General features: G+C 31.0%; 1 protein-coding gene across 2 annotated transcripts in view; it reads left to right on the top strand.

The window, feature by feature from the left end:
* The window catches only part of LOC149902806 (uncharacterized), an 82,102-nt gene that overhangs the window by 49,425 nt on the left and 16,547 nt on the right, over positions 1–16,130 (top strand). For both annotated transcript variants that reach the window (XM_090109654.1, XM_090109653.1), the window contains 3 exons: positions 2,510–2,563; positions 11,806–11,874; positions 12,541–12,618. In XM_090109654.1, coding sequence (XP_089965780.1) covers positions 2,510–2,563; positions 11,806–11,874; positions 12,541–12,618 — 201 coding nt within the window. The remainder of the gene's footprint in view (positions 1–2,509; positions 2,564–11,805; positions 11,875–12,540; positions 12,619–16,130) is intronic.

Below are 16,130 nucleotides of genomic sequence, written 5' to 3'. Positions count from 1 at the left end.
TAAGTAACATGACGATAAATAGTGCATAACTGATGCTCGGTCAAGTGCGTATCGAAATACAATCTTTGACATTAATTTCGCGTAATTTGTAGGGCGTAATTAAATAATTAGTGCTGAGTTTCTGACCTAACATTTCCGACTATTATAAAGATTACTTAATTGTTATGTTGCTTTTGGTTATGTTATGAATTTTAGGTTTATTGTACTTTATAAGGTTATAGTTGTTTTAGGGTTCCGTACAAAAACGATAAAACGGGACCCTATTATCTACGGAGTTATTTATCTCAGAGTTATATATATCTGCTTATTGGCTCTACATCGATATACATTCGTCCTTCTATTCTCCATATTTATACAGTATACTGAGTCGTTAATTCTATTATTTTCCCCAATTCCTAATAAGTCTATGAATCAATGTCATCATAGTTAAAAATACGATAGTGATTAATGGGAAAATATTTTAGAAACACTTTAATTTAGTATGCAACTCGCGTCTGCTCATATAGTTTGCGACACAAAGGCCTTTCGAGTCCTAGGTTAGTTATGGTGCAATTACTGAGTCATATTGTCTATGGCTGTTGTTGTAATGTTTTAATATCAATTTCCTAGGCAGGATTAATCTATTCTTTAACTGATTAATAATAAAGGATTATATTGTAATTCTATATTAAAATATTAGAGGTACTTAATTACATTTATCCCTTATATAAATATAAAATATTATAATCTAAAGTCAAATCAAAATTTTAGGTAGATAGGTACTTAAAAAAAGAAACGCGTACCTAATCATCTTTCTCAATCATCATTCTCAATAATCGTGAGGCTTAAAATTAGAGGTAAAAGGGCAACAGTCAAATAAAGAAAAAGAAAATGTAGAGATTCTTTTACTTGAATAGAATCTGTGATTGCGTGAATTTATAAGTAATGTGTTTTATAGGAACACGTTTGTCAAGCAAAATGCCATATCATCATAATCATCAGAAATAGGCCTTGGTAAAAGAAATTACTCTCTTTTCACGTTGTAAGAGATATATTTTTACATGCACAATACATTGTTTGCCTTAGTTATTGTGTATGGATAAAGGGTAATTTGTACCAGACGTAAATATTGATTAAAAGCTTGGAAAGCTATCGTGTCGCGCCATTAGGGCGCCCTAAGCTTGAACTTGGCGATGACTACACCGCTATGTAATCGCATTAGACATAATGTGGAATTCCATATGCCTTGTGTTTTAAAATGACGTTTGCAGTATCAATTTCACATGTAGTAACGATAATTTTTCTTCAATAATAAAGATAAGTGTTGTTTATTGACCTGTAGTTATAATTATAGATCAATAAACACGTACATAATACATCATTAACTTAGATTAAACTCAATATATAACAATTAGAATTCCTAACACGGGCATTAAGTTTTACTTCAATTAGCCACAATAACTGGTTAGGTTAATAATTAACACGCCAATATTAAAGACCAAATGGGACACGTATATATACTTACTTTCTATACATAGTATTATCGTCTAATTTGAACTTTATTAGTACCAACCTGAGTAATACTGCGATTTAGTATTTACTTCATACGTTCACAGAGTAATAGACACTTTGTAACGGGAATAAAGTACAAAGTCATTTGCGTTGGATGGTATCTCCAAGTAGCGGATGAGGTGGACAGTCATTACCGCACTTTCCTGCTTCACTTTTGATGTAGCCGAGACTTTTTATACTGATTGTACTATAGGTATACAAGAACTAGAATAGCTCAGATCCATTAAAACTTCCTTTTAAAGAGGGAAGTCGTTACATTCATAATTAAGTCAGTAGTTAGTACTGACCCAGAAATAACGAGCAATTAAATATAACCCGATTATTGTGAACTTGATCATTTTGAGGATTTTCAAGTTAATTTACCAATTTGAATAAATTTAGTAACTGATGGATGAAATAGTGATTTAAGTATGTTGTCTTGTGTGTATTTAGAATTAGGTATGTGCAGAATGAATTAGACGAATGGAATGTGGACACACAAATGCCTCTCCTACTATTTTCTCTTATAAAATTCTATTTTCACGCCAAGAACGTACTACTATGTGTCTCTACATTTGAAACTAAATGTTACATCCAAAATTAAAACTGCCCTGATATAGAGCAGATAGTAGATGTTAATTCTAAATTATATTTTATTAAGTAGTTTCATTTGAGCCATTCCAAAGAACAAGAAAACATGCTGTGAAAATATCAAAGTGCAATGGTTACTTATCGAATGTTTTAAATACTGTCTAGAATCTGGATGATACCTTATTTAGTGGTACAATAATGTAAATAATACCGTGATAAGAGCTCACAATGGAAATATCAAACATACTTTATTGAGTAAAATCTTTATCAGGATAATATAAATATCTTCGTTTGTACTTAATAAGATAACGAGCTTTGAACTTTAGCTACGTTCACGTTGAAAAATTCCGTAGCTAATGATATTAAATTAAATTGTTTTATTTTTCAGGCGCAGAGGATGGAGTGCGGAACCTCAGAGTTCATCAGAAAGCGTGGTGATCAGGTAAATACTATTTTCTAACTATTTATTAGTTCAATAAAATACAAATTAACATAAAAAATAAAAACAAGATAGGAAAAGTTTAAAAAATTACATAATCGTCGAGTCAAAATTTGAAACTCTATACCAATAACTTATCAACACAATGTTTTACACTATACATTATCTAATGAACCGAAAATGTTATTTAAATGTTCAAAATTTAATTAATTCTTATTATGTATAAATACTCACATTTAAGAAGTGTTTAACGATATCTAATCCGATGAATACGTAATGCGGTTTCAAATATTAATGATTAATTGGATTATTGACAGGAAACAGAAGTTATACAACATTTTTTCGCAATGTACCGGTGTACCAGGCGGTAAAATCTATTATTACGGCCGGAGATAATTGTATCGGTCAATTATTTTCTTCACCACTCTGACATATAAATGGACAGATGTCGAATTATACAACACCTGTAAGCTAAAAATAGTTCCGATCATCTGTTCTCACTTCTCAACAAAATAATGTAAAACATATAAATATTTCAAAAATGGTTCTTAACGTGAAAATAATTTGACTGCACTGGTAAGAAAAATTAGCCGAAATAAAATCATAATAACGTCCGTTAATAATAACGTTAATAATAACGTTCATTGAAATCTCGTGTTATAGTTCAATATCGTTAAACACCTTAGTAACTATAGTACTTACCTTATGTTTCCTTTGTTTCTGTAGTAAAAATTAGGTTAGAGGAAAATTTCATAAACACAGTAGTGTGAGGTAGTGTTATGATTTATAACCAGTATTATGAATAAATTTTCGAGTAGTTTCAATAGTCGTATAGTCGTGTTTATAGCACGTTTCAGATTTTACACACATACAGCAATGTTTCATATAACTGGATATTGATGTAATTAGTGTAGTTTTTATCGCCTCGCAATTTTAACAGGCTTTCTCATACATGATGTATATCAGTTTTAGCTGATTGACTTTCTCATCAACTCTTTCATAATTATCTTCTAGTTATGTGAAGAAGTAACACATATGTAAGAATATGGAAGGTTTAGAAGAACTTAATTATTGTCCATGGATAGTCAATATATCGTAAATATCAGTATATTTATAATTTATATTATAATTTAGCACATTATACACTCCAATCATTCATATTAATATTATACTTACAACAATTTTCTGACATAAAGTTTAATTTTTTTATAATACTTATACCTACTTGGCAAATTAACTAAATTACCAAATAAGCAAAGCTTTATGAACTCTGCGAAGCACGTACTCTGCAATTTTATTGAAATTTAAATTTATTCTCTCTCTGCATACATTTTGTTTGTCGGCAAATTCCCATTTGTCATAAACAATGTCACAGAAGTTACCAGCTTTATAACATTCGTGAATCCACATTGTTTATTGTCCATTGTGTGAATATTTTAGAGACGAAAGTCCTTCTGAAATCTTCTTCATATTGTATTTGATTTCTATTTTAGATAAGAGTAAACTTTCTATGAAAATGAAATACTTTTATGACTTTTACAAACCTCTATTACTATTAAAGTAATGTGTGTGTTTTTTTCGTTTATTGTAGATTTAATTGATTCAAATTAAAATATCTATACTCTACATTGGGCTTATTGTGATGCATTATTAGACCTATTTAATCATGATAAAATAAAATTTTCAACAAAATCAACCCAAATTTCCATAAAAGGACAAAATTTATAAAAAATAAGTACACACTATCAAAGAGAAAACGGAAATACCAAAATACGATATTACAAAAATTTACCCACTTTCGGAGCCTGTCCCGATGAGATGACGTCACGTGAGCCATCCATCAACAAACCGGCTCCAATCTGTCATGTGGAACGGTAAACGACGAAAAAGCGAAGTTTTTCACAAATATAATAGACCATTAATAATTTAATTTTCGGTAACGATCTTTTTATTTCAATCAAATCAATTACAAATTGGAACATTAGGGAATTTACTGAAAGAAAAAAGTTTTTTTACATTTGCTTCCATTGGTTATGACTTATGATAATATGATTTTAAATAAAGAGTAAGTACATATAGAGTAGCTTCTAACTTAATTCAGGCTTACATTTTGCGTATAGACTTATGAGCGTATACATCGCTCTACATTTATTGTGGCTGTTAGGGACACTAAGTGACATGTATAACCTTTATAAACTTCTGTACGTAATAAATGACTCGCTAAATATTGAAAAGATATCTTAGGCCTACAATAGAATACATCGATTACTTTCATATTTTAAGCACTATCATTTACCGCCAGTCATTGTTATGTAAATGTAAAAGTTTTGCTTTTGTTCGTGTTTTTGTGACTATTGCATAATTTTGAGTGTGTATAGGGTCAGAGTACATCAATGACATTAGCATAAATTAATTGATTATATTTTAAGAGATAAAATATTGATACTTTAAAGAAAAAAAATATTAGTTACACTTATCTTCTATTCTTTCTGTAACAGAAGGTTTGTAACAAAGTGAAAAAAAATTAAAAGTGTTTATAAATATTATCTTCATACATATTATAAATTACAAGATTGTTTTATAAATATAAACTTAAGCTTATTGTTCAAGATTGCGCATATATGCATTAACTTCTTTATAAATTTTGTATGAAATAATCGTTGATGTTCTGTGTAAAATTACATAATTCATAAACGAATCAATCACAGTTCAGCCGGATACCAAAAATTCTCAGGTGCAAGGTTTTTGTGGCATTTTAATACACCTTGCACATTATAAGGATTCTTTGGCATTTCTCTGCGGTTTCTCTTCGTAACATTTAAGGTCCAATTACTCTCCTTAGCAGTGTTGTAAAGTAAAACTTAACAAAGTATGAAATATGAGGAAATATACATACGAAAAGATAATTGCACTGTTATTGCACGCCTCATAAGCGAAGCGTTGAGGTGGGTACTACTGTCACTTCGCGCAAAACATCTGATTTTTCAAACTTAAAATGTCTTTATGTATCATACATTGCACTTGTAAGATAATACATACACACACATATTAAGAAAAAACACTATTTTTAACGTTCATGATATTTTTGATGTCATTTTTGTTATTTAAACTAGTTAAAAAACAGTTTAAAAAAGTTCTGTCTTGGACGTCCGTGTGTCTGTATGTGCGGATCCTTTTTCTTGTTAACACGATAGCGACCGAAATACTTTACTAATCGAGTCTTTTTTTTTCTCTTACGCTTGAGTATGCTCAGGAATAGAACCCTTTCATTTTTCAGGGTCTGATTCGATGTGGTTTAATTGTTATTAAATAAACAAAAATAATAATTAATAAATATTTATTAAAAAAAAATTATGAGGCGTGCACTTTTGGATTTTCCAAATTTTTTTTTATAATATTTTCTTTTCTATTTGTTATATTTTAGTTTATCGAAAATTATTGTAACTGTTTAATTTATTATTGAGCTTTGGGACAAACAAAGCGTGCATCTCAGCTTCTAATAGCTAGCTGTGTTCTATTATAAAGTTTCGTATAAATTCTCACGCAGTCAGTATATTCTTTATGAGACTGATCGCCTACATTCACATTGAAATGGGAATACGTTTAATCCCATCAAAGAGCTGCGATATAATATAATCATTGTGCATATATTATGTATACAAAGTGTGGCTTTTGACCCAACCTACATCTACATGTGGGAAAGCGACATAGCCCGCGGCCCCGTCATGGGCGGGACACCTGACTGAACTTTTATCGTTTATATTTTATTGCCTCTTAAATGTTTTCCGATGTTCTTCCGGTGTTTAGATTAGGGAATAGATTTTGTTCTTATTTAATTTAATTGTTAATCAACAAACTAATGTTATAATAATAACGTTTATAATTGTCTGCAGAAAAATATAACTGATGATTCAAAGAGTTTTAAATATCACCATTCTTGCATAGTTGATAGTACCTTTAGTCGGCGTACTTAGTACTATTATCACGTTTATTGCCCTTTTAGTTAAAATATGCAGACAGCGCCTCAGGAATCCGTATTACTTCATTTAACTCATTTTGTAAGCAGGTTTGCATCTCAAAATACACCGGAGTGCACGTGTTCATCTCAAAGGTGGATTGTTTTCCATATTAATTACGTGACTGCATAGTAATTGTTCCTAGATTCCAAGGGCCACAAATTTTTTAACCAGCTGCTGTTTTTATAGAGCTATTGTAAAATATATAATATTATAAAGAGGAAAAGTTTGTAAGTATGTATGTAAGTATGTATGTATGTATGGTTTTCACGCAAAAACTACTGGACCGATTTCAAAAATTCTTTCACCATTAGAAAGCTGCATCTTTACTGAGCAACATAGGCTATATTGCATTTTCAAAAAAATTTGAGATCCTTACCAAAAATGCAATAATGTAACCCAAGGTGTAAAAAAATCCTCAATAAAACTTCTGTCATCGCGTGCGCTGCGGAATCTATTGAAGATAGAACAAAAAAATGTTCTACAGTATTATAGAATGGATCAATATCTACAAGAAAGTCCGCGATACCATATGTCCATCTTCAGTAGTTATGTTACTACAACAACTTTTTTACGTTTTCAAAGTAAATAGAAGTGCCGACAGTAATCAAACCATGTTATCCATACACATATATTAATCCTTATCCCATTAAATGATGTTTTATTATAGACTGTTTCAATACCAGCAAAATACTTTTTAAATGAAAAGAATTGGATATTCCATTCAAAAGATATAACGAATTTAAAAGTGTCAATCTACAGAAAATAGTAGGTATACTGTTCGAGCAGGCCGTAGTGCGGGGGTCACGGAGGAATTCTACCAATATGCGTCTTGACGGAACACAGTGGGGTTTTGGTCGGTAGGAATCCGACATAACCCACGGCCCCTCCCCTGGAGGCCGTGGGTATCTATGAAAGATTTCCCCACTAAAACAAAAAAAAAAAGGCCGTAGTGCGGGACGGGGTAAAGGTGATTTTCATGTCCGACCTATAGTAGACTTTTCACTGTAAAGATATCGCTATCTATGCGGGTGAAACCGCAGGGCATTGCTAGTTGTAAAATAAAATTTTATTAACAAGGTTTTTTTTTTAAATTAACTATACTAACGGGGAATATTTAGGTCTGAATTCTAAATTCTTTGCATTCTTTTGATAAAGCTCAGGTTGGAGCTTTAATTATTCTCAAATTGTATTAAAAATAATTTCTTCCGTTCCGACTCTTCCGTTAAAGAATCTTCCGTTAAAAATGGTTATACAAAGCTATTTTTGGACTAAACTATCTGAATTGTAAATATCCTTATTGAGTTCTTGCGAGTAAAGACTACCGGTCTGAAATTGCATAATCTCGGTATCGGATAATGGCCAGAGAATCGGAATATCGATGCAGTTGTGAAAGTGGTCCACGGTTTGGTGATGCTGCTTTGTATTTTAACATGATCCCAATATTGGTGTGATAATAAGTGTTATGTCGACTTATATTGATATTTATATTTGATACATATATCATGATTTTCGTATGTGCTAATTTTCGTTAAGAGGCTGAAGAACGAAATTCCCAAATTGAACACAATTAATATGGGCACTAAATATATACCTAGTAAGTAAATTCAATTACTCGTACGAAGTCATAGGAATAAGCTTGTCTATCACAAAAAGGCATAATAAAAAACAAGGGCATAAGAAATAGAGTTAAAATAAATCATGAAATTAGGACAACTAAAAGTGAAGGGCTGATGTCGACGGGGTCACAGGTCTTAGAATTAAGACCAGCTAATGTTATAAAATGTTGCAAGCCCTTGTCGTCGTAAATACCAAGGACACTAGGATGGATTTTGTACGGCTTAGTCTGCATATGATAACGTGTTTGATTGCAAGTTGTGTTGGCAAATCTGTCTTGTTCTATAATCTATATTATATTATCTCTATCGACTACAAATTCATTCTGTCTCTATATGCTTTTGCTCTACTTGCTTGTATTATTTTAAGATTAAAATAACATATAATCATAATACTTACTTTAAAATTTAAGTTTACGGGTACGGAAACATTTCATTCATCAGTATTTTAAGAGACATCGGCTATTCGTTTATATAAAATATTGCATAGTTGCATTACCTATGCAATTTTCATAAATAAATTGTTTGGGTTCTTCAATCGTGTGTTTACAAACAATCGTGATCTTTACTGTTATTTATTTGATTGTAATGTGATAGAACGGCAATATTTTGCATTCATTTTATTCATGTTCATCAATGTTATAAAACATAGATATGCAAAAAATACACTTCTTTATGACTTTTATTTCCTGAAATATGATTTACAAAGGAGACCTCATAAATATTAGACTTGTAACTGGTTAAATAAGTTGCATTTTGCCATGGAATCTCTTATTTATTTAACGCTTAGTATCTATTTTAAGCGACGCAAGAAAACTAATACGCTACATCGTAATGATATAAGCTCTAAAAAGCTTTACATGCTGGGATGAAATAAGGAACTGAGAGAGAACAGGTTACAAGACAAATATCTCCTAATATCCATACTTTATCATTATGTACCTCTATATTACTTTTCTGTACCAATTGCCTCGTATTTGAGATCGTTTGGAATAAATCTCGCCTCGCTTCCTAATAGACTCTGTTGTGGGAACTGGGCCAGTGAACGAGATTGAAACGTTGCAACTTGCAAGGACAATATGGTACTTCGCACTTACTGAACTAGTCTGTTGTAGGACCTGAGTTCAAATAGATAGTCGAATATTTTGAAATTGGTCAGCTAGGTACGCTATTGTTTGTATAGGAATTTAATAGTAGAGCAAATGATCACTTAGTATTATCTATTTGTTGGTAAAGGAAAAGAAGCCGATGTGGTGGTGATAGCAGAATACGTATTTAAAAATTTATGGGATATTTTTAACAAGAGGAAGAAGTATCTTAACGGCAATGTAACGTGGAAAATAATCGCAATCGATTTGTCATTTCAAATCACGTTTCATTACTAAAGCTAAAGACCAATAAATAGTGAAAGTGTGTTTATCTATTCGTACAAATCGATGAAGAAATTTAATAATATTCCGATCATGCATGTACTTTCGATGCCAAGATGAGAATGTAGGCCTTACACGACTCGACTAAGAATAACCTTAAATTGCCTATTGATGTCTCATTATAAGTATAGCAATAATGTACAATTTAGATTGATTAATCAAAATAAGTTATTCTTAGCGCATTTATTGTTAACTTACTCGTAATGTTGGATTTTATTTGGCCTTGGTTTAAAATTTTATTCAGAAAGCTGTTCTAGAGAAATTAGCAAGTATAGTTACTTGCACACAGAGCTAAGTTTACACAGTAGAGCTAAGTTTACTTACAAGTTTTAAGTGGTATAGCCATATTGCATTTCAAGAAATAGCTATATTACTGGTTTCAATAATTGGTAATTGAGTACTCTTAATAGAGAAATTAAAATGGTAGTAATAATGACAAAATTATTCAAATTAGTATAATTACCTATCTTTCACTTTCTTCATACAAACTTTTTGATAACAATATGGCGTGTGAAACTTTTTAAGTAACTACCTAATTAAATTTGCATTTTTGATTACAAAAGCTGTGATAAAAATACGGTACATATAATAAGGAACATTCCATTTTTTAGAACGAAAAAAAGGAAAAGATTGTTTTATTATGTTATTCTTCAAAAATAATAATATTTAAGTGGGTACAACGATTAAAAATATAATATATTGAAACGAAATTTTATATCCACCCTTTGTTGGGTAGCTATTCAGTTTATAATTAATGGAAACATTATAATTATAAAGATGATGTGGAATATCTACGACTTTTCGATATAAATAACAATAAATAACTATAAAAAAACAATGCTATCTAATAACAAATGTATTTAAAAATAAAATTCATTCACAGATTACATCTGTTTCAATAGATATTGATCGGCTCTTGATTAGCGAAAGTCGATAGAAAGCTACAAAATACAAAGGGTCATCGCGATACAAACAGATGGACAATTTTGCCCTAAATATTATCATGATGAATGAAGACGTTATTGGAAATGAGAATTGTATTTAAGAAATTCAATTTGGATATATGTACCTATATGAAAGTTAGCTACTCAGAATTTTGTTATTGGTACAAAATTAATTTAAATTGTTTTTTGACCGCAAGTACAAAGATATATGCGTCTCTTTATATCGTGGTAATATTGTATTGTATACAATAATAAATTGCAATACAAAAAATTGTACAATAATACAATTGTATTGTGTATTTGTAAATACACTTACATCTGAATGTAAGGGTAGGTACCAGTACCACTAATTTAAACCAATATCCCGTAGCTATTTGAAGTTCTTTTGGACTACAAACTTTTCCTAGAAATATTTCCTAACCTATCGGGCAACTTTAAGCTTTGGTAATGGTACCTTCTTGTAAGAAGAACAGGTTAACTTTGAGAATAGAATTAGCACCTACGTCACCTACGTGCAACCGTTAATCCATTTACCGGTTTGTACTTGTCATAATTACTTGCGTTTATGTGTAAATGGGAGTTTATATTACCGTTAAAGTAGATGTTTGATTGGTAATAGAGTTAGATACGTACTTTTACAACTTTACAAGTTGTAAAAAAACAATATTTACGTTTTTAACAATTATTATTATGCATGACGGTATTTCCTTTTTCAATCCCTTAAAATTATTAAAAATCGTGATTCGAGTTGGTGATTTATCCATTGAAATTCATAACGAGAAGACTACTTTAGCTTAATGATATAAGCGCCATCTATCGTAATTACGACTTATCAACTACGCCTCGAAGAAGATAGTCGACATTGATTGATGTAATACCAATGATTACCAACAGATGGCGTATGTTGTTCGAATTATAGATTTTTTTCGACACGACTTGTTTGTATAAAATATGAAAAAAAAAAAAATCTTCTTTTTAAAAAAATAAAAAGATTATGAAGTGAAATTATTTATATTAATATTTGGATATAAACATGCATGCACCATACCAATGCGCTGGTTGAAAAGATTTACAATATTTAAGAAAAAATGCAGTTCGAAATTCAAAATTTTCGCGGCAATATTAATTTACTTTTGTCTTATCTTTTGTAATAATAAAAAATGTGTAGTATTATTTATATAGTGCTTTACATAATAGTTACTGTTACAAAATGTTAAAGTTTTATTTTATTTGTTTTAGGGAAAAGAGAAAAGCAATCGAGAAGATCTCAAAACCGACATACAACATAGGAAAGAAACATTTTATAGGGTAAGTAAATTTTAATAGATGTTTTTATTTATTTATTAGTTGTACAGTTTAAGATATTTCAATCATTGTACTTTCGTCACGTCTACTCTTATTGAAGACAGCATAAGATTAATATTATCATGGATTATTATCATTTTCTAAGGATAGGCAGGCAGGCCGCAGGTTTATTAGGTAATTTTTTGTCTACTACCATTGAGCTACCTATATATAAAGCTCAATGTCTACTACACGTAAAACAGTTCAAAATTCGTTAAAAAATGATACGCAGCTGATGGAATTACGAATTTTACAATAATGTATATCTACCCATAATTAGGTTCATTAGCTATCCTCATATATTGTTTACTTTTCTAACATTAGTTTCCTATAAAATTAAATGTTTCTAATACGTATATGGACCTCTTATTTTGTTTATCTTTCTAAATATATCGTATGCAATTAAATCTATACTAATATTATATAATAAGAGTTTGTTTGTTTGTTTGTTTGAACGCGCTAATCTCGGGATCTACAAGTCCGATTTGAAAAATTATTTCGGTGCTAGATAGCCCATTTATCGAGGAAGGTTATAGGCTATATATCATTGCGCTACAACCAACAGGGGTGGAGCCACGGGGGTGAAACCGCGCGGAGCAGCTAGTGTTTCTAATAAAACTATTGTTGTAGGAGGCTCCGTCTGACGGTGATTCGGCGGTGTCCTCCGCGCCCGCTTCGCTCTCACCGCAGCCGCTCAACGATATGTGGGTCAGTATCCAGAAACTATTGTTGTAATGTTTTAGTTTATTTTGTCATGATATTATTATATATTATATTAACTATATATTAAAAAGGGAAGTCTTAGAAAAAGGCATATAATAATTCATTAGCATACTTATAGAATATTCAGCCTTGGTTGCAGCAGCCTCAAGTGACAATTTGTTGTTAATATAAGTATGAGATAAATGCACGCTTTAAGCCATAAGGAAAACATTAGGTATTTTAGCTTAAAACAATGGGGGTCACTTAGATTACCTTCTTATTTACCTGAATAGTAGAAATACATATTAAAAATTATACTAATTATTCGCTATAGACATTATAGATGTTAACAGTCTATAATACAAGGTCTATATTTGATTTTTTAACAAATAACAAACCATGAATCGTTAGTTGTTTTTACGAACATGCCCTTACCATTCCGCTCTACATGGCTACTTTTCAATGACTTATGAATAATTATACATAATAATATGGTAAAATAAATACGAATCATTTTAATAAAATACACATTTTATTCGATTAACTCACAATAACATAAGCAAGTTGTGATCATTACACCTACAATGAGTTAACAAGTAATACCACAATAACAAAGTAATTCGTATTGACTTAATGATTGTCTAACAAGGAATTTGAATCACGGCGGCCTTGAATTATCATGAGAGAATCGCTCACCGCTAGTAAAATGTCATGCTTTTGCAATTCAAACATCTTGTCACTAAACTTAAAGGCGCCTGACGTTGCGTCACTACTCTATTGTTTTGTAGGGTGACCAAGCGTGTGAACGCCAAGATAAATAATAATTAGCAAATATTTTAAATGAAAGTTGTATTTAAGTAGCAAAATCAATTTATTTTATCAGTATCTTGAGCAAATACCAGTTTTATACATGTACCTTAAACTAATGGGTTTCTCAAATTACTACTGCATTTTAAAGTAGGCACTAATTGAATGTCAAATAGCCCATTTAAAGTTTAATAAATATAATTAAATAATAACGTGTATCCGCAAATTATTTTGTGTTAATGACTATTGAAGTAATCCGGTTTGGAATACTTAATTTTATGAGTCTATTTGTTAGCCATAAATATATTATATTTTCCCAGTTGCTAAGAATTTGGATTATAGTTAAAATCGTAAAAATGGGTGAATAGCCGTTGGCATGACACACGCTTTGTAATCCTTAATTACTGAGTTCACATCCTTTGGCAGCGATGTATTCTACGTAGTCGTTAATAAGTTACTACTTATTGCGTACTCGCAACCATACAATTCTCAGTATTGTTTATTATCACTGATTACACAGTACCTACTTACAATGAGATATACTTAAATATGGGGTTAGTTTTATTTTGTAAAAAAACTCACTGACTAACTCATATATTTATTAGTAACTTGAAATTTGACCTGATTTTGTTTGCAGGCAGACAGGTAATTCTGAGAGCAGTGGACAAAACCACACAAATTAACTTTCATCCCCTATTTCACTTCATTTAGGTATTGCTTCAAATGTAATCTACATACAGTGGTGGTCACATAATTAAAGACACTAAGAGCATTTTATACTACCCAAGACACTTCTCTCAACATTTCTTTTTACACTACCATTGGAACTTGTTAAATAATCTTAAAATATTCAGGTATGAGTTGTCTAATGCTAACATAAATTTTATCTACAAAACTTGTCGGTTTGTTAGATTTTAATCGGTTCATCCTCACTACTAGCAGTTTTAACCTAGCAAAGGTCTGGCCATATAATTAAAGACATTAGACTCGCTTATGAGAAATATAAAAAAATATTATTTTAATGAGATTGTTTTTCCAACTGATAAATGCCTGACGTATTTACAAAACATTTTTACACTTTTCAATATTTGTTGCATATCCTTTGGCAGTAATGACGGTTTACATCTCTTGGGCATTGAAGCAACTAATTTTGTACAAGTTGCATCACAAATTTGGTTCCATTCTTCGAAAATGCTTTTCAAATTTAGTCGACGTTTGATGACCGCTTTGCGGCGACTTCTTTCTTTCTTGATTTCATAAGTTTTCGATCAGATTTATATCCGGACTGTGGGGGGGCCAATCCAAAACAGTAACAGATTGGTTCCTTAACCAGCACTTCACTACTTTTGCTGTGTGCTTAGGAACATTATCGTGTTGAAAAGTCCAAACAAAATGTAAATTTTCCTCAGCATAGGGCAGCATGGATTGCTCTAAAATATACTTGTTCTGGAATTTATCCATGTTGCCTTATGTCTTTTTGAAAGGTCCAACACCAAGTCCAGAAAAACAGCGCCACACATTGATATTTCCACCCCCATGTATGACTACTTATTAGTGTATCTTGGATCCATTTCCTTATTGAGATGGCGTCTTACATATTGTTTACTGATAGAATTAATCATATTAATCTTAGTTTCATGCAAAAACAGCACATGTTTCCATTCTCGTTCAGTCCAGTGTTCGTATTTTGTAGCAAAGTCAAATCTTGACTTCACATTTTGTTTTTTCAAAAGTGGTACTTTCCAAGATACTCTTCAGTGCAAGTTTTCCTCACACAGTCTCCGTCTAATTATCCTTGCAGACACCCCCTTCAAGCCTGCTGCACCATACAACTCTGAACTGTATCAGTTCCGACCCTTTAAATGGATCTTTTTTAGCCAACAACACCATTTTTGAATCTTTCGGCCGAGTAGTTTCACTTGGTTTTGCTTTTCTGAGTACGTTTTCGGTCGTGTGGAACATCTTGACATGTTTTATAGCATTCATAACCATATCGTTGGAACATTTTATTTATCATAGAAGTTAAAAATAATTTTTCTTGTGGACGAGTCGCAACTCTTGTTTTTAACCATAATAATTGATATTAAAACAATTTAACATATGAATTTTAAATTTAAAAGCTAAAAATACTCAAAAAAATTATGGATTGTCAACGATTTATGAAATTACGCGGCAAAACGAAGAAAATCACAATGCTGTTTATTTTCATTTATAAAAAATTCTAACGCATTTCTTGTTGTCTTTAATTAAGACGATACACAAAAAAAAATCCACTGCTTGGCGGGCGGAGTCTAATAGCTCGCTATCGCAAACGCGGGTGTGCGCGAAGTCATTCTTGCAAACTCGCCGCGCTGCCGCTGGCTGACTCGGGACAAACATGTATGGAGTCGTCATACAGTTATAATATTGTCATACATTTATTTAATTGTTGATTTATTGGTTTTATTTTCTTGCTTATAAACAAATAATCTTCTTTTTAACAACTACTTAGACATTTTTAATAATAATTATTATCATTTCGTAATGTTTACTTTATTACAAAATAATACAGGTTATAAATAATCTTTAAAATAACAAAAAATATTGTTACTCTGAAAAAATGAAATGGTACTCAATAACGCGGACTACTGAATTGATTTAGATAGAATTTGATGCTGACGTAGATATTACATCATGCCCAGAAATGAAAGGTACTATTTCTGAAAGGAGTT

Source organism: Colias eurytheme, chromosome 14 (genome assembly GCF_061535395.1).
Source record: "Colias eurytheme isolate Ceu_HAF_F1 chromosome 14, ilColEury1 Martin Lab GWU primary, whole genome shotgun sequence".
Taxonomy (NCBI): Eukaryota; Metazoa; Arthropoda; class Insecta; order Lepidoptera; family Pieridae; genus Colias; species Colias eurytheme.
This window is presented reverse-complemented; position numbering and strand designations above follow the sequence as displayed.